The following is a 21,322-nucleotide window of genomic DNA, read 5'->3' as shown; positions in this document are numbered from 1 at the left end:
TTACTTAAGCTGTTTAAGAGGTACCTAGTACAAGCTCCATAGCTCGGACCCCAAAGTGCAAGACCCCAGCGATAGGTTGAAGCCGGCCAAGGCTGAGTCTGACGACAACATCTTGTAATTCGTAACCATCACCACGATACCCCCAACCAATCTAATTACTCAACGCAGCGAGTCGATTTCCTTTGTCCCGCCGTGCGAGCCGCCGAAGATACTCGATCTTGATTCCGATTCCGATTCCTGCTACAGCTATCCGCTTCCGCCTAATCCAGGAGCCAGCCTCCTCCGATTCCAATCTTCCTCACCCTACACCTACACTTACACGTAGAGCCCGCCGCGCCTCGCCTCGCCCACAATGCCGACCGCGGGGCTCAAGACCATCATAGCGCTGTCGTTCGTCCTTGCGATCGGCTTCCTGCTCGTCATCCTCTCGTGCGCGCTGTACAAGGTGTACTACCCCCTGCTCGTCGTCGCCACCTACGTGCTGGCGCCCGTGCCCAACTGGATCGCCACCCGCTGCGCGAACCCGGACGACTTCGTCGAGAGCACCGGGAATGGAGTCCTGGACCTCGGCCGCTTCTGCACCGGATTCATGGTCGTCATGGGGATCGGTAAGGCCTTCCCCTTACTATGTTATCAATCCACCTGTTTAGCTTCCGATGGGGCACGAGCGCATTACGCGTACAGATGTAGATTCGACGTATATGCACAAAACGTAAAACTGTTCTATAAACTAACGAGTTGTCTTCCTAATATATAGCCTTACCTGCTGTCTTAGCGCACTCGGCTCTGATCGGCATCCCGGCGATGGTCATGAGTATTATCGGAGGACTTCTGATCTACGGGACTATCATCTCGTTCGGCATGTTCTTCCAGGAGGAGCAAGAGTTTTGATGAGTTGATCTCGTGACGAGAAAGGACGACGGAATACCCCTGGATCACGGGAATCGGAAGTAAGAGAAGGGCAAATGGTCAGTCTACGTCGTTGTAATATATATGCGTATTATGCGAATTGAACGGAGTGCGGGCAAGGATTACTACTACTATTGGGTTGGCATAGGTTGTCATCTTTCGGAGCATCATCGAAGACTTTTCGAGTATTGCATTGTCTCTATTAAATCGAAATATCCCATACGACGTAAAATGTGCCTATTGTGAATTCCTTGGCTTTTGAACTTGATTGTATGATTCTCTTTTGTCGTCGAAAAACATAGCATATAGAAAGCAGTGTTGAAATACTTCGTATCATACCTCCTTTCTCAATATTTATGATACTACATAAGACGCCATATCCTCCAAAATCTAAGTCCCACGTACCTCATGATGCATAATCCGGATTTTTCCCAAGATAAAAATACACATGCCTCAAGCTCGAAGTTCACCCTGGTCTAAGCGATCATCAAATCGACCATTTCCTAGGTAGATTCAGTAGTAACACTCTGGGCCTTCTTAGTGTGCGGTATAACCTCTATTGTCCTACTCAACAACTTCCGTAATTCAGGAGTGATCGTCTTCTTCGTCTGTTCCTCGGGAGCTTTCCCATTGTTAGCCCTCGGCTGTGGAGACGCCCCTGACGACCCGGAAGCAGGTGTCGAGTTTGGAGATGGCGAGTCTTTTATGACCCTCGGCACCGGAAAGTTCTGCTTCTTGTCTATGGCCTCGATTAACCGGTTGAAACGACGGAATAATGCCTCTGCTCGGATTAAAATCAACTCAAGATCCATCGTGTTTGATAGTTCGTTAACTAGAACATAGTTAGACATAATCATTCCGGAGGAGTGTTCGAGAAAACTTACCATATTTGAGAACCTCGTCGAAATGTTTTAGATGTATCATAATTATATCTCGATGCTTCTCTAGAATAGCCAATGCAATGAATAAGTGGAAGCTACTGCTGAGGTAGTCTGTCCAGAGCACTTCCCAAAGATGTAGAACATCCATCCACTTGAACTCCCGTTTATACCAGACGAGCAACATGCGGAAGAAGAAGAAAAAGTTGGTACTATCGGCGGATTGGAGATGAGCGTATAGCTTCGGATCCATGAAGTGAACCAGGTGGTCGAGTGTGAGGAGCTGATTCCTCATGCCAGACTGGTCGCGGAGGAAGTTTCGTTCCATTCGTTCCATGAAGCGCTGGAAGCCCCAGAAAGCAATGGCATCGTCTTGCATAACGGCATATATCGGTGCAAGTAGATCAGACATCCCCTGAACGTAGCCGAGATCTTTGTTATACTCGTTGTAAGTGAGAAGCATGTCTTTCATCTGTTCCATATGCACATTGGTGCCAGCTTCAGCGAAGGGGGAGTCAGGGTCAGGGTGAGGAAGGTCTTCCCCTGCGAAAATCGGAACCGTGCGGTCCGTTCGATGCACATCCTTTTCTAGATATACGATTAGTATGCTAATATCGCGGTTTTGGATAGAAAAGCTTACCAATTCTGCATCTCTGTTCTCGCCACCATTCACCTTCCTCGCCTTCACCACCAAGATCAACTAACCTCTCCCACCACGCAGCCTTTAATTTCACATACTCGTCCCTGAGAGATGCGATTTGAGCCTTTCGTTCTTCTGCTGTGCTATACCAATCGTAGACACCGAGCAGAAACAGCCAGGCCTCCTTTCGAACACCATCATCTGGATCCAAGCCACCATGGAAGACTCGCTCTTTGACCTCATCAATGGTAACTGCCAGACGTCCGGTTCTAGGATCGAAGAAAGTTTCCCACTCCTTTAGAGTCACTATTTTTCTTCGCTCTTCCAAAGACATGTTGCTCGTCTCCAGCAATTCGAACTCCCCAACATCGGTATCTTCTAGCTCCATGACATCGCGAGCAGTCCATATCCTTTGGTTTCTATCCCTTTCGCTCTGTTCGGCCATACCCATAGCCCATCGGGCGAGGTATATCCTAGCACTGTCGAATTCATCCTGCAATGTTTGAACCTCAGGATTTCTCATCAATCTTCGTATTTGGGGCGGGAGCCTCGGGTTGTCTACTATGTCCTGCGCTGTTCTACGTGTGAATGTAGTAACTTTGCTGAATTTCTCCAGAAGATTCCACCCCGTCTCCTTCACAAACTTCATAACAGGGTCCATACCCGCGTCATTCTGGCTACTAGAGCCTGCTGCCGAACGTCCAGCACGAGGCGGGCGCAGACCCTGGGAACTATCCCGTCTACCAATTGATGAGGGTGTACTGGAAGTTAGTTTCCCACCGAAGGCTTCGCTGTCCTCCTTGGTAGGCTCTACTAAGTAGATATTGGGCTCAGCACCGCTCCTCTCGATCCGGACGTAGCGTTTCAGCCAGCGGAGAACTTCGTCGCCTCCCCAGAACATTTGTCCATTTTCGCCAAACGGGTCAAAATTGTCTCTGGCTCGCTTCTCTTTCTGGAGTATGGTCGATTGGCATTCGCTATCGTGGAAGAATAGAGCCGGAAAACTGTCCCCGGCTCTGGTGTTGATCACCAGAGACCCAAACCACCATCCCAAGCTCGGAGCGCGTACTAGTAGCGAGTATATGGCGCTAACTGGTATTGCAAAGGCGTAATGACCGACTGATCCTTTATGGGTGGTCACGGTGGGAGGTGGTGGTACGAGATAGCTCTGCTTTGGAGGGGAATCGGCATCGATCAAGTCGACTTTGACATAGATGCTCGCTGCGTCGCCGAGAGAAGATTCAGGTAGCCAAGCAAGCAGGAGATCCGCGGAAGCTGGTGAATTAGAGCTCTTTGAAGATGATGACGTAGGTCGTTCGCCGTGAGGTCCTTTTTGTTGCAACAGCGCTATGTACCCCGGAATATTGTCCTTTGCCGACGGGGTGGGATGGATGTAGACCTTGCTCTTGGAATACAACAGCTTGACCCCTTTGCCGGTCTCTGTATGTGTGATAGTGTCATACTCGCCCTCTTCGTCGTCGCTTAGGGCGTAGAAGCTGCCCGTAGGCGAGCTGGCTCGACCCGGTGGGGGAGCTGATGTCATGGCGGGGTGTGGTGTTATCCGGCCCGGATGAGCTGGAAGTTGAAAGTTGGCGAAGTGAGGATTCCGAGATGGTATAGAGTAACTGGGTCACGACCCCTGACAAATCGAAAAAATTCGTGTCTGCAATCCTCTGAGGCTAAATTTGCAAAGGAAGGCTCAAACATGTGAGAGTACGAAGTTAAAAGTTTGGGGGTGGTCTGGTGTTGAAGACAGCAGGTGCCGTCCCATGTGCCCCGCCACTCGCCAATCCCTTATCCCCTTATCCTCAACCCTGGAACCCACTGTTTGTCCAGCTAATGACGGCTAAGAGGGAGCCCTCCTGGAGAGTTCAAGCTTCTGGAATGCCCGCTATAATTCGCTACTAAGACCTGCAGCATTAGCTCGCAAATACCCAGTCAGTCATCTGCAATCCATTCCATCCGTCACTCCATTCTGGGGGCTAAGAGGCTAAGACATCGGCGTGACAAATCATGCTCGTGATATTATTCATTGTCGAATATAGTATGTATTTGAAATTGCCAACACTCGTAACTGAAACGAACTGGAAGTTCTCCTAAATATATCCATCGACTCAAGTCTCTAAACAAGCCCGCACTGTATATGTTTATCCAAGACCTTCCCAGATGCAGGGGCGTGGACACGAATCTCGTTGGCAACGTTGCGAGGCCTATGCATATAGAACACGCAATTCAGAAATAGGCAACAGTATTATTATGTCCTCTTCCATCACCTACCACCTAACACTAACACTAGAAGTGTATGTACGCAAGAGGCAAGAGTTGCACCATCCAATGCAATTCTTCCATGCCGCTCTCCCATCTATCTCCATCCCAACGGCCCGGACCCGTAGCCAACCTGTGTGGCGTAGTCTATACTCCCTTTACCCTTCTGCCTGCCGCTCCCTTCTTTCTTCGTAATTAATTTGCCTAGGTCAGTACATATGTAATCGCGATCGTGTTCGCTGGTTCGTCGGATGCGAGATCGAGGCGAGGGAGTTTCCGAAATCGAGCGGACCGGGAAAAGGGGGGCGCAGCCGTTTGTTTGTAGTACAGAGTAGTATCGCATCGCATCGCAGCGATATGCACATCCACGCCCTAACCACTGTGATTTTGGCCTTCGCTATAGCCTCACTACCCCTAAGCCCCTAACCACGACTCCCAACCTCAGCATATGTAGGTGCAACATATGTAGGCAGAACTGTGTTCCCCAACTCGCATAATCCCTTCGGCATCGCATCGAATCGCTCGCTCTATCATCTCATTCTCGGCCCGCTCGGCAAGCCGCCGCCGGAGATGCCCGCCCGTCTCCCCGCAGACCTGCCTCCCGACCCTGCTCCATTGTAATCAGCTTCATTAGTCGCCCACGGTGAATTAGCCGCCATGAAAGGCTTCGGACTCTCGTTCCTACCTCCATCGTACATGCCCCCAGGCGCGAACCTATCCTCGTAGCCACCTCCACCTCCACCACCGCCCTGTTGCGGTGGCGGGTTAAACGGGCCGCTCCCCGCGGGACTCGCCGTCCGCGAACCCCCGAACAGCCTCTGCTTCAGCCGGTCCTGCGCCGAGCCCCCCATAGCCGGGGGCGCCGTCCCCGTGTCCCTAGCATACGCGCCTCCGCCGGTGTTCTGGTAGCTGCCCGCCCTTTGACTCGGCAGCGGGCGCGCGGGCACGTCGTCATTGCGGAGCAAGTTGCTGCTACTACTACTACCGCTGCCCCTCGGATCCGCGCCCATCCTCGCGGCTGGCGGCGCACCCCGGCCCCTCCGCAGGCTCTGCGCGTCCTGCGGCTGCGACACGGGATTGCTGTCCCAGAGGGAGCTGAGGCCGCCGCCCTGGGGCTGCTGGGTCAGGCCGCCGTAGCGCGAGCCCATGGCCTGCGGCTGCGAGTACACGGCGGCGACGGGCGGAGGGGCCTTCGGGTCCGGCGGCAGCCAGCCGGGCAGCGGCTGCCCCTTCTCGATATAGTACGAGCGCAGGACGCGGCACACGTGGGTGTCGTCCTCGGTGTCGCCGTCCGCTTCGCTGTTGAGGAACGTGCGCTGCAGGTTCGAGATCTTCGAGCTCGTCGCGCCGACGATGTTGCTGTACCACGCCGACATGGCTGCTCTGTGCCCGGTTCGAGCGGTCCCGGGAGAGGGGGCGACTGCGAAGTTTAAGGTTACGTGTGTCTGGGACGGGTACGATTATGCGAGGAGAGCCTTGTTTTCGAGGGTTTCGGTCGGAATTGAGCAAATGTCGTAGGTGTTCAGGTCGAGTACGAGGTATGTGTTAGATTTAGAACGGAAAAGGGGACAATTTGTTGTAGAACAGAGGTAGGGTTAATAGGGTCTCGGGTGGATGGATCGTGGAAGAAAGAAAGAAGGAAAAGGGTGCTGAGGAATGCGTTTCAAAAAAAAGGGCTTAGGTTTGGTAAGAATGATTAACATCAATGCGCCAAACCTTGGGAATTCACTTGGTGGATAAAATGATAAATGCAGTGGATGACGGTGTACGATGGCAGCTGCGGTGGATGATGCCCCGCCAAACTAGCAAGTCATTAGCAGGTCATAACCCCTGAAACTCCCCTGAATGCTACCCAATAGGCACAAAAGGGCCCAATTATCACTTGTTTACCACCAGATCCGTCCCAGATCCGACAGCTCGAATTGACAAATAAGATGTGCAACCAGAAAAACCACAAATTAAAGACGTGTAGTCTCACCTCTTTTAAGATACATTGCATACATTTGATTCAAACGAAACTTTGCGTGTGCAACTCTGCCTTGTTGCTATTTCATCTACATATATGAACCTAGGCAAGCTCATAAGGGTACCTAAGGACAACATTGAACCAAGTATCAAAAAGGGTATCAAGAGTTTTGAATGCAACGAAGATGCTGGGAGCCTGAGTTCATACCAGTAATTACCAGCAGATTATCCTTTAGAAGGCGAGCTCATCCCTATGCCGCTCAAACTCGTGCTCATGTTCAATCTCCTTTCCGCGTCGAGCTGTCTTCTTCGGCTTCGCGCGGATGACACGTGCTCTCTTTCTCTTCTCGCCGACTGCCTTCTTCGTCGATTCTTCCTCGCTCTCTTCGTCCTCGGAATCTTCTTCCTTATCGGACTCGTCGCTTCCTAGCCAGTCTTCGATATCCTCGAGGTCGTCTTCACTCTCGTCAAAGTCACTGACGTATTCGATAGCTCCATCAGGGATGTCGTCCTCTTCTTCTTGCTCATACCCGACCTCCTCTTCATCCTCATCCTCGTCCTCATCTTCGATGCCTTTGTCGAGATCCTTGTCTCTTGTTCCTTCACCCTCACGCTCCATGGCGTTGAGCACCTTCTTCCAGATAGTTTCGCTAACGTTGAGAGGTTGATCACCGTATGCACCCTCACGCAGTCTCTGCATCAGCTCTCGCTCGATCGTGCGTTCCAGCTTGGCAGCGGCTTCAGCCTTGCGTTCCCTGGTCTCTTCTCGCCGTCTGATCTTGGGCGCCATTTTAGGCACGAGCTTCTCGCCTAAGCGTTCGTCTTCCTTGGCGAGCCTTCTCATCCTTATCGCCACTTGCGTAAGTCTGGTAACTCGTTGTTTCGCCTTGTGGATCAGGAATTTGGGCCAGTAGATGAGTTGATCATCGATCTGCTTCAGGGCGGTGGCATAATTCTGCGACAGCTTGATCCTCTGCCATAATTTCGACGGCATATGTGCTCGCTCCTATATTTGGTTAGTGAATAGGAATATAGAGAAGACATGAAAATGTACGAACAATTGTCTTCATGTAGAGGTATAAAGTGCCCTTCGTGGGATGCGCTCGGACAGTAGCATAACGAGAATTGGCGAGAGGACATGACTGTCTATTGCAGAGACCTGTCACATTGTACCTGGACGTAAATCAGCACTGTTGTACGAAGCTGTATCCCGAAACACAGGCTTACTCATTTCGACAGAATGTCTTTTCTTTCGTAGTTCTAGCGATACATTAGTACTCGTGATTGAGGATAGGATTTTGCGAAGGGCTGACGGGCTCACTTTAGTTTAAAACTGCAGAATTGTTTGTCGATAACTTGCCAAATAATCTCGTCCGACATCTTGACTGGATATTGAAGCCACTTTAGCTCGTTGGCAGATTACGAGGTATGTTAAACGTCGGTGTTTGAATGAAGCAGCAAAGATGCGACTTCATCTGGAAATTCTTAGGAAATTGTTAGGTTTGGAAACTTTTCAAAAAATTCTGCCGTTGCGGAGCGGGTCTTAGTGGGTGAATCGTCAAAGGCGGTCACCTAAAGTGGTTTAGTCTTATCTCATATCAGCCAATCAAATGGTGCATAATGATTTATGCAATATGTATAGGTTCATAATCTACATACTAGTACTTGCACGATGTTTTGGTCTCATCTTTTAACCACAAGCTGCATGCACAAGCAAATATCAGGCTTAGACATTCGTCTAGCGACCTCAAACAATGTATATCTTAGAACATCGTTGATTCTCACAATCAGGTTCGTCTCTTCAAAATCTTCGTCATTTTATGGTTTTTACCATATAATCCGAGCTCCTTACCGGAGTATAAGTAGGAACACAGCCCATGTATCGTGCCGGCAGGAGGTGCATTTTCACCTGTTGGAGATGGCCTAGAAATACTTTACTATTTAGACCGACTCATCTAGCAAATCAGCCTCTTACGTATTCGACTATTCTTGGAAATTCCAACCACCGTAATTTCGTCGATCATGGAGATGTCTTTCCACGACAAACCCCTTTCCAACAGCGCGATGACACAATATATGCCTTGTCAACTGCGGAAGGCAAAGCTGGTATCGCAGTAATTCGAATCTCGGGACCTTCTTGCAAATCTGTACGAATTTTTAATGCTCAACTTTGTCATAGATATAACTGATGTATTCTTAAGATTTATCATGGACTCTGTCCGGGAAAACCTGTACTTAAGCCTCGTTATGCCAGCGTCAGGTCATTATATCATCCGAACTCTAATGGATCGGAGATACTCGATCCGGAAGCATTGGTGCTTTTCTTTCCAAATCCGAAGACGGTGACTGGCGATGATGTGTTGGAACTGCACGTGCACGGCGGCAGCGCAACCGTGAAAGCTGTCCTCTCAGCAATTCCCAAGTGCGTTGCAGACGGGCTCATCCGGTACGCCGAGCCTGGGGAATTCACCAAGCGCGCATTCCTCAACGACAGGCTTGATTTGGCACAGGTCGAAGCCCTCAGCGAGACCTTAGCAGCGGAGACAGAGCAGCAGCGACGTGCTGCGGTCCGCGGCAGCAGTGGATCTCTAGGCCGAACGTACGAGGACTGGCGTCAGCAGCTCTTGCGAGCCCGGGCTGAAATGGAAGCTCTCATCGACTTCTCGGAAGACCAGCACTTTGACGAATCGCCAGCTTCCCTTGTTAGCAATGTGACGGAGCAGGTGAAGCAAATCCTCCAGAGCATACACGTTCACGAAGGAGCAAGTGAACGGAGCGAGCTTCTTCGTAATGGAATTAAAATCGCGCTTGTAGGACCGCCGAACGTCGGTAAAAGCTCCTTCATGAACCAGGTAGTCGGCAGGGAGGCGTCGATCGTGTCAGGGGAATCTGGTACGACACGAGATATCATCGAGGCTAATCTTGACATTCGCGGTTATCTATGCACCTTTGCGGATACCGCCGGGTTCAGAAGTGCCGCTGGAAAGGATCATACGGGTCCTCGAGGATCCGAGGCCAAGATAGGGGCTATTGAGGAAGAGGGGATCCGCCGGGCGAGGGTCAAAGCCACCCAATCTGATGTAATCATCGTACTAGCCTCCGTCGAGGCAGATGCTCTTGGCAAACCCCAGATTTGCTCCGACTTAGAGACGCTGAGACTGGCGGCAGATTCCAAGGCGCGCCTTGTGGTTATCAACAAGCGTGATGCTGTCGCCGATGACGAACTGCAGGATCTTGTCCGACGATTCACGGCCGAGGTGCTCGGCAAGATCGGGGGACTCGAGTCCGTTCGGCCGATACTCATATCTTGTAAGGAGGCGCAAGATCTAAGTTCTGACCATACCGACCCCGGGGGGATACGGGGGGTAACCGATCAGTTGGTGTCATCGTTCACAAGTATGACATCGCTTCCCGCCACCCTTCAAGATCTCCACGGTGTTACAGAACGTCAGCGCCAGCTTCTCGTCAAGTGCCGAGGTCATCTGGAGAGCTACCTTGAGAGCGTGGGCTCTACGACTTTTACGAGCGACGAAAGTAACATCTACGGCGAGGCTGAAGAATCCGACGCTGACATCACGATGGCGGCCGAGCATCTGCGCTACGCCGCTAACTTCCTCGGGCGAATCACTGGTCGTGGAGAAGTAGGAGACGTGGAGGAGATCCTTGGCGTAATATTTGAAAAGTGAGTACAGGCATTATCATGTCACTAGTAGCGTATCAGGCTAACTCAAGGCAGGTTTTGTGTAGGAAAATGACTGAATAAAGATAACTATGTAATACAGAGATATAGTAAAGAAGTGTGTTCGCCACTATCGCCGCCCAAATGCTTCCAAATATTCCAGGTGTAAATGCTTTTCCCTTTCCGTCGTCAGATGTCTATCCCGTTCCTGATGCGTTGCTTGTTAGTGATACATAATTGCAGTGATGCAAAGTCTATAAGTCTAATGGTATGATCTCTTTTTTTCTTCCCCCATATCGTACAATTCATAATGGTACAGCGGCGTAAATGCTGAAGGAGTATCTGATGCAGTAACATAGGAAATCGTCTATAGCGTGGTGATACATTGCCATGGCAGTCAATGCTTAGGCTGGTCGTTGGATGAAGGCGACGATATTATAGTTGGTCCAGTATCCGCGCGAGCGGCAGTAGATCCAACCGAATCTAGTTGTTGTTCATCGCCGTTGGGTGGTGTGAGGGTTTTAGTTGTAACCGCTGCGGCCGAAGTTGGCGAGTAGTCGGCTGTCTTCCTCATCGCCGTCCTTGTTGTATCCACTGCGGCCGAAGCACTTCTTGTCGTCGTCGGAGTCATCCTTGTTGTAGCCGCTGCGTCCAAAGTTGCGCTTGTTGTCTTCGTTGTCACCGTCCTTGTTGTATCCGCTTCGGCCGAAGTTGGCCATCTGGGAGGTAGAGGTGAAAGTGAAGCCGGCCATTGTGATGATTGTTGGTTGGGTATGAAGTTGGTATAAGATTGAGAAGCAAAGTGATGAAAAAGTAATAGCTATACAGAAGTTTTAAGGAGTTTGTTTGTGTTGGAAGAAATAGTCAGTTATGAGATAGAATGGTCTCTGATGATGTCTATATGGTAGATTGGTGTGTTGTTCTTGTTGTTGATGCTAGTGATGAGGAATAATGATGCCTCAGAGCTAGGGAATCCTCGAGGACTTATATATCATGTGTATACGGACACAGCCCATATAACCCGTCGTCTACGGATTGGTCCGCGGGAATCTCCTCAAGCTGACCGTGTCCGTTGGTGGGCAGGGGGTGGAAGACATGCCCCCCCGGCTGGTAATCCAGTCTGCCGGTTCAAGGTTGTGATGACAACCAAAACTGCTGCGGTTCTTCAGCCTCGATAGCAGTCACGCCCAGGAGGATCGCGTACCGAGAAAGCCAAGTCTAAGACATGTGGGTTTGGGGGTGTATGGAACAGGTACGGGGCCACGTTCTACCCCTGCACGACATATTGAAGGGTTGTAAGCAGATGTTCCGGTCGAAGAGTGGATCACCCGCGTCAAGGCTATGGGATTTTTCGGGTTTACTACGACCTATTTTGGAATGTGATGAATTTTCCATAACTAGATCGGGCTGTATGGCGCTTTCGTGTTGTCTGAAAATGTGTGTGGGTGGTAATCGTAAAGAAAATGTACTTTTTTAAGTGTATAATTGTATCTTGTATTCTGCAAGTCTGGGCACTGTGTGGTTGCGGCACCGAACTGTTGGTAGGTACCGTGCAGCAGGTCCGATGCATGTCGGGTCGTAAGGCTAGCAGGCTAGGTGCCAGGTACCTCCTACTACTAGTAGTACTACATGTTTACAAAGAACAAAATCGTCTGAATAGCAGGCACGAAGAATTTAGCGAAGACGCATGGAAGGTTTGGAAGCTAACTAAAACCTTCTATTTTGGGGGCCGCTTGCGGGACTCTAATCCTTTTTTGGACCCATGTCGCTGTAGGGCTGAGAGTTTCCTCGTGGTCGGTGCCTTCAAAATGTTTCTGTTTCTTTGGTTCTATCTTACATGCCTAGTAATTTTTGCACCTTTCCAGCCTTTTCAGGGGTCTTACACTCACCAATGAGCTTTTCATCATCGCTCGTCTGGTGCTGGTCTGGTACGTAGGTGGATGTAAGGGGATCGAAGCCTATTGGTGCGACCTCGAATAATAATAACAATCGATTTTTTTTTCTTATTTCGCCTTTCTATTAGTACATCCAATCAACTGAGGATATTTTCATGAGAGCCAAGCAACTCGCCAGCATCTCACTTCCGCATCCCCACTCCCAATCATTCCCAAAGACGCCATGCGTGATTACACACATACCCTCATCACAGCATCTGCGCGCATCATACTTATTCATTCTTCGCTGCAAGGACTGCAAGGCCTGCAAGGCACCCTCCCCGATTTAGCACTGGGTAGTCTCCAACGGCCCGTTTCCATCTATTGTTGCACATCTACAGCAGGGGCTCTGCTCTTGCAGACTTATCACCCATCATCACCACTACATGGTCCACTATGCTAGGATAGGAAATATTCAATGACGATTATTCGGTCAATACCGAGTACTGTCGAAATTGTACATAGTAAATCACCAAAGGTCCAATACACACACTCACATACTCTTTCTATGTTGGTTGTTTCCACTTTATCTCGATACCTTATTAATCATAATGATCATTGCTCCGAACTGGGAAACTCCATCAGTATTCTATCCATATACCTTCATTGAATCTACATTTGTCATCTTTCTGCTCGCCGGTGACTCAGCTCGTTTGGACCTCGAAAGATGATGGGATAATGCTCAACCAATCCCAAGCTATAAACAGCTCCTCGCGGAGGACAGCCCTGCCTCCGGATCGTTTGAAGCAGGTCGGGGAACATACGGGGAACACAGAACACAGTACAGCTGTAGCCTAGCCTAGCCGCCTAACCGCACCGGACAGAGGACGCAAGGTGTAAAGTGTGCATGCAGGTACGGAGCGACAACAGGTATTCGGGGAGTTTTCAGATCGATGTCGTATCAATTGGCGAAATAAGACCAGATCAAACGATCTCTCTTCTGCAGCAGGGCTCGTAACAATAGTCCGCTTAGGTGACTTGACTGGCTGCTTGGTGGCCTAGTCGACTGAGATCCGGCGGCAAGCAATTATTGTGATACAGCTGAAAAATGCACCGCAATGCACAGCAAATCGCGCAAGGGACCAATCTTATCTTGGAATCTGCACTTTTCAGATTGTCCCGAGTCCCACCTGCTCATGTTCCATGGGTTTGGCAAGGGTTGCAGGGGAGGAGCCACGAGGTTGCCAAGAATTCCAAACAAGACACCACCACTCACCTTGTAGAACAGTACTAGAACTCTACTGTCAAGGGTACCTACTGTCCGTGTTGGTGGGGGCTAAATTAGTGCTTATCGACTTCTAAAGTGGGATAATTAGGCCGCCTATTAATAGATGGATGCTTAGCTTTTTTTCGTTGACTGACAGATAGCAGCTGCACCTGCCTACCTGAAGACCTCCAGGGCTTTAGGCTAAGACTTCATCAAACCCTCCAGGCTGGAATGGACTCCAGGAGCGGGAAGGTCCACTGAACTACAAAGTACAATGCAAGTAAGGGTCAGTCGGGTTTAGATCCAATCGAAATAGCGATTTCTTTTTTATTTCTTTTCTTTCTTCTTGTCCATAATCGCACTGCCACATAAACCTCTTTGAATGTCAGAAGTACTCAGTATCCTACCTACCTACTATACTAAAAAAGGCCAGTCAATACTACCATATTACTTCATTACCTCCTATCTCCATGTCTCCGCTTTCCTCTAAACTCCTCTAAACACCATTCACGCAGTACGTCGCATCCCACTTAACTCGATTCTCCACCACTTACAACGATCGTACGTAGAATGAATCATTCTCTCTTCAACATAGCCTTATGTAAGAGATAAGCTGCAAGTGTGACAGCAGGAAGGCATTGCTATAGATGATGATAGAATATAGTATAGCTTTCTAGGCGATTGAAGCAGTCATTGTCTCATACAGACTTCGGCGACGACCGTGTTGCCCGTCTGTTGTCCGCCAGTTGCCCGCCTGTCCCTCTATACTCCGACGCCTTTCGGATGTCTACTGACCTACACTTTGCTAACAAAAGAAAATATCCATACGAATGCGATTTCATCATGACTCAACTCAAATTATTTGAACTAACTCTGACTCAGGCAACCCGGGGATATCCGCAAATCTATGGATAGCATCTAGTAGTACCGTCGTCTCCAATTAAGACCTTTTCAAGGTTTCAAGGTTCTGGTTTAATCAGGTCATCATAATTATCTCCATCAGGGCTGTCTTTCAACGCCTTGTTTCGGCCCCCAAAACACACCCTCACATTCGATAGGTTCCGCTCGTCGTTTCATTTCTTTTGCCCCTCGCTGCCTGGTCACTTAATACATCGATATATAATAGCTCAATTGATTTCCGGACCCCATTATTGCGCACATCATTCGATCCGCATCGATTATAAGGGGTATAGTGGAGTATTTAGGTAATCACAAGATTCGGTAGTTGTATTGAAGGCGCACCAACAGCGACGTTCAAATTCAGCCTCCGCCGATCCTACAACACCAAGCGCCATACTAACGAAATGCCGCTTTCTCTTTCGGTTTCTCTTTCCTGTTAGGAAGCATTCCTCGAGCCACCAGGCAACCAGAGGAGTACATGTCATCCCCCACAAACGTGCAGGCTTCAGCTCCCGCTCGGAATCTAGTCTACCTATCTTACCAAGTAAGTTGTCAGGGCACGCCGTATACTGTGTACGTTCTACACCGGCTTCATAATCTGTTGGTCATCACCATGTCTGAAATTTTAGGATGTCCCATCTAATCTCCGAAATTTTGCATTGGGGTCCAGCTCTCCCAGGGAGGCAAAACGAAAATATTTTCTTTCGGTGATGGATATGGGAATCACCGCTGTGATAACTACGTCAAAGGCGGTCCTCGAGACAGCGCAAATGTGGATTCTCAGCCTCCTCATATCCAGCTTTGTGGCTCAGGTCTGTTAGAGTTCTATTTCATACGCCACTGTAGTACTACAGCTGTACCGGTTTACTGTTTAAGCCACTGTGATATATGGCGGGTTCCCAGTGTGGGGTGGTCATGTTCGAGGCTGGCTGTTACTATTCATTGCTCAGGGAATTTACAGCCGAGGGCAGCTCATGAAACATGCAGTTCCAGCTCCTTGGGGCACACCATCTTCGAAACGTCACGTATGGACCACGTGCGATCCCGGTCGAAAGGACGAAACACAGTGAAGAGACGAAGAGGCAGCACACCTGCTACGAACAACCACGAGAACAGTGGCTCTGCACAGTTTGCGACCACCAATCGAAGGCTAAAGATCATTGCTGATTCCAAGAGACCCACGTGGCATGACGCAAAGGTTGTGAGACCATCGTAAGCAGTTTACATAATAAGTAGATCTGTCAAGTCCTGTCTGTGGTCAATCAGCAGTAGTCCTAATCGCCGCGAATATGCAGGAACGCACCGCCTGGGTAGGACGAAGTATGACGGCGAAAAGAAAGGCGAAGAAAACCAAGAGAAAAAAACAGGTATGCAATGCATGTTTCAGATGCAACATTCCATTATGCACTATGCAGTGCTTGTACTATGTTGCATCATACCCAAGTAGGGTGCATACGTCGTATAGTCGAGCAACCGAATCGAGGTATACGCGTTCGTGAATCCTATCTAGGTGTTATATCACCCCAGACTGCCCAGATTAGTACACCGCATTTTTATGATATAGGTCCTATAGCAATAATAGGAATAAATCCCACCCTAACGAAGTTCGATTCACTATTCTCAATCTTTGTGTAACGCCTCAATTTCCTCCGCCCAAGAAGTGGGCACGGCGGTTTGGGGTAATGGAGAATATGATGCGACTAGAATAGTAAATGCTACGCTGCATTATAGCTCACATGTAGATATTCGGTCGGGACCGAAGAGCATCATAATCCATCAAAATGTACTGAAGTAAAAGAAATCTACATAACCATACAACACATTCAGATATAGAATATAGGGGCTAAATTCAGGGGCTGTGTAACATTGACTAGATCGCGGCTTTATACTCCTTGAAGATCAAACTTAACCAACATGAAGCTTTTTTATAATTGGGATACTATTCTTGAATATTGAATTGCCTGGCGAGGTAGCTTTACTGATCCTTATAGAGACCATACGACCAGATTAGAGAATTGATAAGGCATAATTGCTGACGTGGCAGATGAGAAGTAGTTGCGTCCAAGAATATTTACTATGCATGGTAAAATTGGAATCATATTGTTCACCGAGTGATAGCCGTTTTAGTAATCGAAGGAGCTAAAGCCATACTACATGATGCTGTTGAGATACAGTGCAAGCCAACATATGCTTCGAGTTCGGATATCATGCCGAATCCAGTTTAAAATTGTACTCGGGGGTGTTATTATCGTCAAAGAACTTGGAAAGGGGGACGGACTGGAACAAGATGGATTTGGGGAGATTTACAATTAATTATTATTACCCCTGAATGAGGAGTTAAACCCTTAGCATGTAGTAGAGAATTTCTTAAATGTATAGGTAGTTATTTATTGTGAAAGGGGGTTTCTAGCTAATGTCAACAATAAACACCAGCAACAAAAGACTCTATTGCAGTCAATTCTCAGGGAAATAGGTGTTCTATTGTTTCATGGGCCTAGAGTGTAACATTGGCACATGTTAACTGCAGCCCTATGAGACCTTCGGTTGATTCTTGTTTGACGTAATTTTCATTGTCTGAGTTACAGTGCACGAAAATTCAAGCATCTTTCTAAGACCAAAATCAAACACGCACGTTTTGTTCTACATACACAATTCTCTATTTTCTACCAAGTTTCAAGTTGATTTCCCCTTTGATCCGAATCCAAGAGGAAGACACAAGAATTTAGGTTACTCAGTTAGTTTAAGAGGCGTAGTTCAACCCTACCTACCTAGGTACCTATTTTGGAAAAACAGGACTTCTTCAAGACAACCATTACTTACCGAGGTCCAGTGCATACTTCACCACTTCCTTCGAAGTGATATGGGATGAGACACACGAACCGCCTTGCCCCCATCCTAAGCCATCGAATCGAACAAATGATCAGAGCCTTGCCGTCTTTACGAAGCTTCGATGATTATTAATGGCAATCTGTATAGCCAACTCACCGAAGCAACGATCTACACTATACTACAATATCCGGGGTCGGTAGGTCCAATTGGGCTCGTGACAGTCCTCAAAAGTGCACCTAAACGTTGTTACACTCCGACTGTATGTCTCATCTTGAATCACGATTCGGACTTCCACACAATCATACCTGAAACTACACCGAGGTAAAAAGCCCAAGTCTCGGCGACACTCGCCTCCAGTCGCCTACAGTAGGCAAATGCAATTAATCAACATGCCCAACCTCCTCAGGCAGCTATTGGCTTCTGAGTCGGTATAGGTAGGAGAAAGCCGGAAAGTCGAGATTCGTGATGGAACATTTAGAATTTTATTTTGCTCGTAAACGACACGGAGGCCCGGCGGGTATGCGAGTTTCAGCCGCTGAACGTAGACATACGCATACGCATATTGGTGTATCAGCTAGCTGAAGCCATCTTCTCGTGTGACGGCCTGCTACGTTACATAATCCAAAGCCGCGTAGCCTATATCTACCGGATAACCGATCGGATATTCTGCCTTGCCAATCGCGGGCTGGCGATGGCAGTCAATAGCATAGATAACGCCGTATAGTTTGAGCCTCAAGCCCCCAATGGGAAGACAGGACGGTTTTGCGTCTCGTACGATGTCGGTATATCTTATTTAGGGTCACGAACAGTGGCACAAGGCCTGGACTTTTCTGGGCCTCCGGGCAAAGGACCTGGGGCTGCTGGAGGGTGGTAACTAATCGAATTTAGATCTGTTCTCCCCCTCCTCCCTTTCACCCCACCCACGTCAGATAACTACCACCAAACCGGTTGCTGCGCGGTAATACCAAAGGGCGCATTGCCCAATGATGACGGGAAAAAAAGCAAAAGGATCTCGTACTTGGGGCTTGGCCACGGATGGCGTCTGCCGGGCCGATTGTCCAACGGCAAACCGGGTTCAGCTAGGTATAAGCCCAGGCGAACGATAACCATCCCATCGGTAAATGACAATCACATTTTCGTGATTTGATTGGCTGATACAGTACGACTTCCATCAACCTGATCATCTCATGTTTATTAAGCAATCCTAACCCCATTAGCAGTCAGCATGGGGTTAGGGTTAGGGTTATTAGTCATATAATCAAACTGATGCCTTTACAATACCGTAGAGAAGAGCCCTTTATTAGACATGAAAGTGAGACTTATGAAATGTATCTAATTATGATGTTATTCTCATAATTCCAATAGCTTTCGTAATTCGATACCGTTAAATACGGCAACCCGTCAATAACAATTAATGGCTGCATGGCACATATCAAGTAATATACTATGAAACCAACGAATAGTTGAAGTTAGTGATTATCCAATTTCAATGAGTTTTAATGAATATTTCATGACTGTTCTATTTCATCTATATTCCCTAAACCGAATTCATCTTCTTAGCCAGGCATTCACGGGAAAGGAAATATGAATATGAGAATCGTAGTTAACAGGGACTTGCTTTACTCAACGAGGATGATCATGATATCACCATCACATAAAGGCATGTATAGAATGTGGTTTGAGGTCGACTTCTCCTCCCTTCTTGTATCTCTTCCTACCAATACTTTCAAAAGGCTGAGCGTAAAGATTCCAACTTCCAGGTGAAAAACAAAACCATTTATAAAACAATCATCCTCAATAGACATTTCCCACAGAGAAGTGAAGTTGCGTAATCAACACACTGGGTTGAGTGGAGCCATATCTTAGTTGTACATCCATGGATATTGTGTGTTGGAGACAAAATAGGGGAAAATAGCCAAGTTTCAACATTGATGTGCAGCATAGCCATATACACTCATCTTGGAAAAGATAATATCCCAGGGGCAACTATCTTCTTCTCTATATAAAGGCATTTCTATTGAAACTTGGTTTTACCTAGGTAGTGTTACGTGACAGTAAGTATTGAGTGAAATACACTAAAGTCTATAATCTACCTAGGTAGTCAATTCCGGTTTGTCAAGGAAGCTTTCAATACAGATTCTCTCCTAAACAACTTGAGGTAGCGAGTTCTCTTATTCTTAAGGGAAAGATCCCAGAACATTCAAGCCAACCTAGTGATATATCTAGTGCTCTGTACTCATACCTTCTATTCATACAAGAGTGTAAAGTAGTGTTAACCTGGGTTACCTCTTCACTAATCGAATCTGTAGAGGAGTGGCCGGCCTGAAATAGACATGACAAGAATATATCGTGCAAATTAGATACCCTCGTGAATGGACTAGTTGAACACACCTTCATAACGATGAAGGTGTCCCTGTCATGTATAAGAAAACGGACTGGTGCCGTCGGCTACGAGCAATATATGAATATAAACAAAGGTAGAAACGACATAACGAGGGTCACATGGTAAACGATGTATTTGACACGCACTATTGGTTAGAGTCAAGTGGCAAGTTACACAGAGTCACACCTCATGTATATGAAGGCAAAGATCATGGCACAGTGATCGCCTGTTTAGTCGATAGGGGCATGGCGAGTTTTTTCGAAGATTCGCCATTTCAGACATCAGCGATTGATAGTTCACACTCACCTATCTTATAGATAGGGATCAGATACCACTACATAATCTTACGTACCAGTTTCTCTTAGAAGACTGGCAGCTCGATTCATGCTCCGTTAATGCTTCCTGAAACACGTTAAATTACAGGCTTGGAACGGCACGGATTTAACAGAAATTTCTATTCTTTAGTGCTTATATGGAATAGTTTATCGAGACCTCACGCGACATCCTTACACTTCCTGTCTAGCTGACCACAAGTTGAGAGAAAGGTACGTAACGTAAATCTCAGCCCTCGACGCTAGCGAGCTCCATCAGCCGGATCGCTAAGGCTGTACTTTCAGCGATGGTGGATCTGATAAGATTAGATGGGAAGATGCGGATCCAAGAGCTTACCTACTAGAATATAGAATTCCTTATTGGTTTAGTGTGTTTTTGCTCCGAAGAGTCGTGTAGGTATTGAGGAGGGAAATCCAGGTTGTCTACCATGGGAAATGGCGTGTACCATTATATAGAGGGAGTGCCATCGGAACGAGGCAAGGGACCTTTGAGCCTACACCTGAAAGCACGTTCTAACATCCGAAGAGCATTTCTAGAGCTATACAGCGAACGAATCTACGGCATATAAGCTAACTCCCTATCTTCCGACCGCCTCTAAATCCAAGGTCAATATCATTTTCGGCTCGATAGCAGTGGCACAGAAATTTCCTGTCGGAGCTACTAAGAGGATAGCCGTCGTCAGTGCCTATCGTGTCACTCGAAAACTATTGGCTATCGCTGCCACTTGCGTGCTAGTTCCTATGTTGCTAGCGATATGGTCTATTAAGAACGTTGACTTGACCAAGAAACCAGAGAAAGGGGAGAGGGGGAAACTGATGCAGAGAATACGGCTGAGAAGACTGTCGTCAACGATGAAAAGTCTGACAATTAGTAATAATTTTTTTTCGCCATTGAATTGAGTCCCTGTCACATCATTAGCATCCTTTCATTAATGCTCAAGGACTTTCATATGTACATAAATCAACTCAGGGGCACCTACATATCTTAATCGGCTGACTAAAATATAAGATATACCATTCACATAACTTAAAAAGACTAGATCGTACCTAGTATATTTGTTTGTAAGGAGATTACGGATACGTACTTTAAATATCTCGGCCAATACGCGATGCCGAAGACGTGGTTCAGTAATCGACCCTCGCGGTAATAATGCATACCTAACTACCCCACAAGTAGCCCGTATAATATGTATCTAGGTTCGCCGTATGAGTCAAGGAGACGAATTCATGTTAATTGCTTCGCGTAATTGTCTATTTACGTAGCGATGCCATAAATTCTGGCACGATTATGGATTATGAAGTCAATTGCAAGGTAAGCTCGTGTAACTCCGCGCTGGGGGTAAGGGTGCGAAGCGCGAAATGTCACGAACCGTCCTCGTCCTTACATACCTAATTGGATCT

General features: G+C 47.7%; 7 protein-coding genes across 7 annotated transcripts; 3 read left to right on the top strand and 4 right to left on the bottom strand.

Moving 5' to 3' along the window:
- Nucleotides 1-65: 65 nt before the first annotated feature.
- On the top strand, nt 66-1,135 carry F4807DRAFT_404685 (vacuolar protein sorting 55). The gene is made up of 2 exons (XM_047996144.1): nt 66-608; nt 758-1,135. The coding sequence occupies exons 1-2, from the start codon at nt 353-355 to the stop codon at nt 889-891; spliced, it is 390 nt and encodes a 129-aa protein (XP_047859344.1). The 5' UTR covers nt 66-352; the 3' UTR covers nt 892-1,135.
- A 148-nt stretch (nt 1,136-1,283) lies between these two features.
- Nucleotides 1,284-4,179, bottom strand: F4807DRAFT_9567 (RabGAP/TBC). The gene is made up of 3 exons (XM_048003704.1): nt 2,428-4,179; nt 1,794-2,375; nt 1,284-1,741 (listed from the first exon to the last, which is right to left on the bottom strand). The coding sequence occupies exons 1-3, from the start codon at nt 3,968-3,970 to the stop codon at nt 1,413-1,415; spliced, it is 2,454 nt and encodes an 817-aa protein (XP_047859343.1). The 5' UTR covers nt 3,971-4,179; the 3' UTR covers nt 1,284-1,412.
- Nucleotides 4,180-4,969: 790 nt separating this feature from the next.
- On the bottom strand, nt 4,970-6,177 carry F4807DRAFT_9524 (Sec1-binding region of Mso1-domain-containing protein). Its single transcript, XM_048003696.1, has 3 exons — nt 5,378-6,177; nt 5,209-5,299; nt 4,970-5,037 (listed from the first exon to the last, which is right to left on the bottom strand). Exons 1-2 carry the CDS (start codon nt 6,066-6,068, stop codon nt 5,223-5,225), a joined length of 768 nt encoding a protein of 255 aa, XP_047859342.1. The 5' UTR covers nt 6,069-6,177; the 3' UTR covers nt 4,970-5,037; nt 5,209-5,222.
- A 613-nt stretch (nt 6,178-6,790) lies between these two features.
- Nucleotides 6,791-8,152, bottom strand: F4807DRAFT_9501 (Mak16 protein). Its single transcript, XM_048003693.1, has 4 exons — nt 7,979-8,152; nt 7,885-7,917; nt 7,716-7,830; nt 6,791-7,663 (listed from the first exon to the last, which is right to left on the bottom strand). Exons 1-4 carry the CDS (start codon nt 8,035-8,037, stop codon nt 6,890-6,892), a joined length of 981 nt encoding a protein of 326 aa, XP_047859341.1. The 5' UTR covers nt 8,038-8,152; the 3' UTR covers nt 6,791-6,889.
- Nucleotides 8,153-8,341: 189 nt separating this feature from the next.
- F4807DRAFT_9491 (uncharacterized protein) lies at nt 8,342-10,527 on the top strand. The gene is made up of 3 exons (XM_048003687.1): nt 8,342-8,804; nt 8,859-10,339; nt 10,394-10,527. Exons 1-3 carry the CDS (start codon nt 8,535-8,537, stop codon nt 10,410-10,412), a joined length of 1,770 nt encoding a protein of 589 aa, XP_047859340.1. The 5' UTR covers nt 8,342-8,534; the 3' UTR covers nt 10,413-10,527.
- Nucleotides 10,528-10,733: 206 nt separating this feature from the next.
- On the bottom strand, nt 10,734-11,088 carry F4807DRAFT_455270 (uncharacterized protein; the record flags this gene model as incomplete). Its single annotated transcript, XM_048000689.1, has 2 exons — nt 10,734-10,819; nt 10,869-11,088. 2 exons carry the CDS (start codon nt 11,086-11,088, stop codon nt 10,734-10,736), a joined length of 306 nt encoding a protein of 101 aa, XP_047859339.1.
- Nucleotides 11,089-15,087: 3,999 nt separating this feature from the next.
- Nucleotides 15,088-15,593, top strand: F4807DRAFT_455269 (uncharacterized protein; the record flags this gene model as incomplete). Its single annotated transcript, XM_048000688.1, has 2 exons — nt 15,088-15,189; nt 15,339-15,593. The coding sequence occupies 2 exons, from the start codon at nt 15,088-15,090 to the stop codon at nt 15,591-15,593; spliced, it is 357 nt and encodes a 118-aa protein (XP_047859338.1).
- Nucleotides 15,594-21,322: the final 5,729 nt, after the last annotated feature.

The sequence above is a fragment of the Annulohypoxylon truncatum genome, assembly GCF_022578515.1.
Source record: "Annulohypoxylon truncatum strain CBS 140777 unplaced genomic scaffold F4807scaffold_1, whole genome shotgun sequence".
Classification (NCBI taxonomy): domain Eukaryota; kingdom Fungi; phylum Ascomycota; class Sordariomycetes; order Xylariales; family Hypoxylaceae; genus Annulohypoxylon; species Annulohypoxylon truncatum.
Note: the sequence above shows the minus strand (reverse complement) of the source record. Positions and strands in the feature narration are given on the sequence as shown.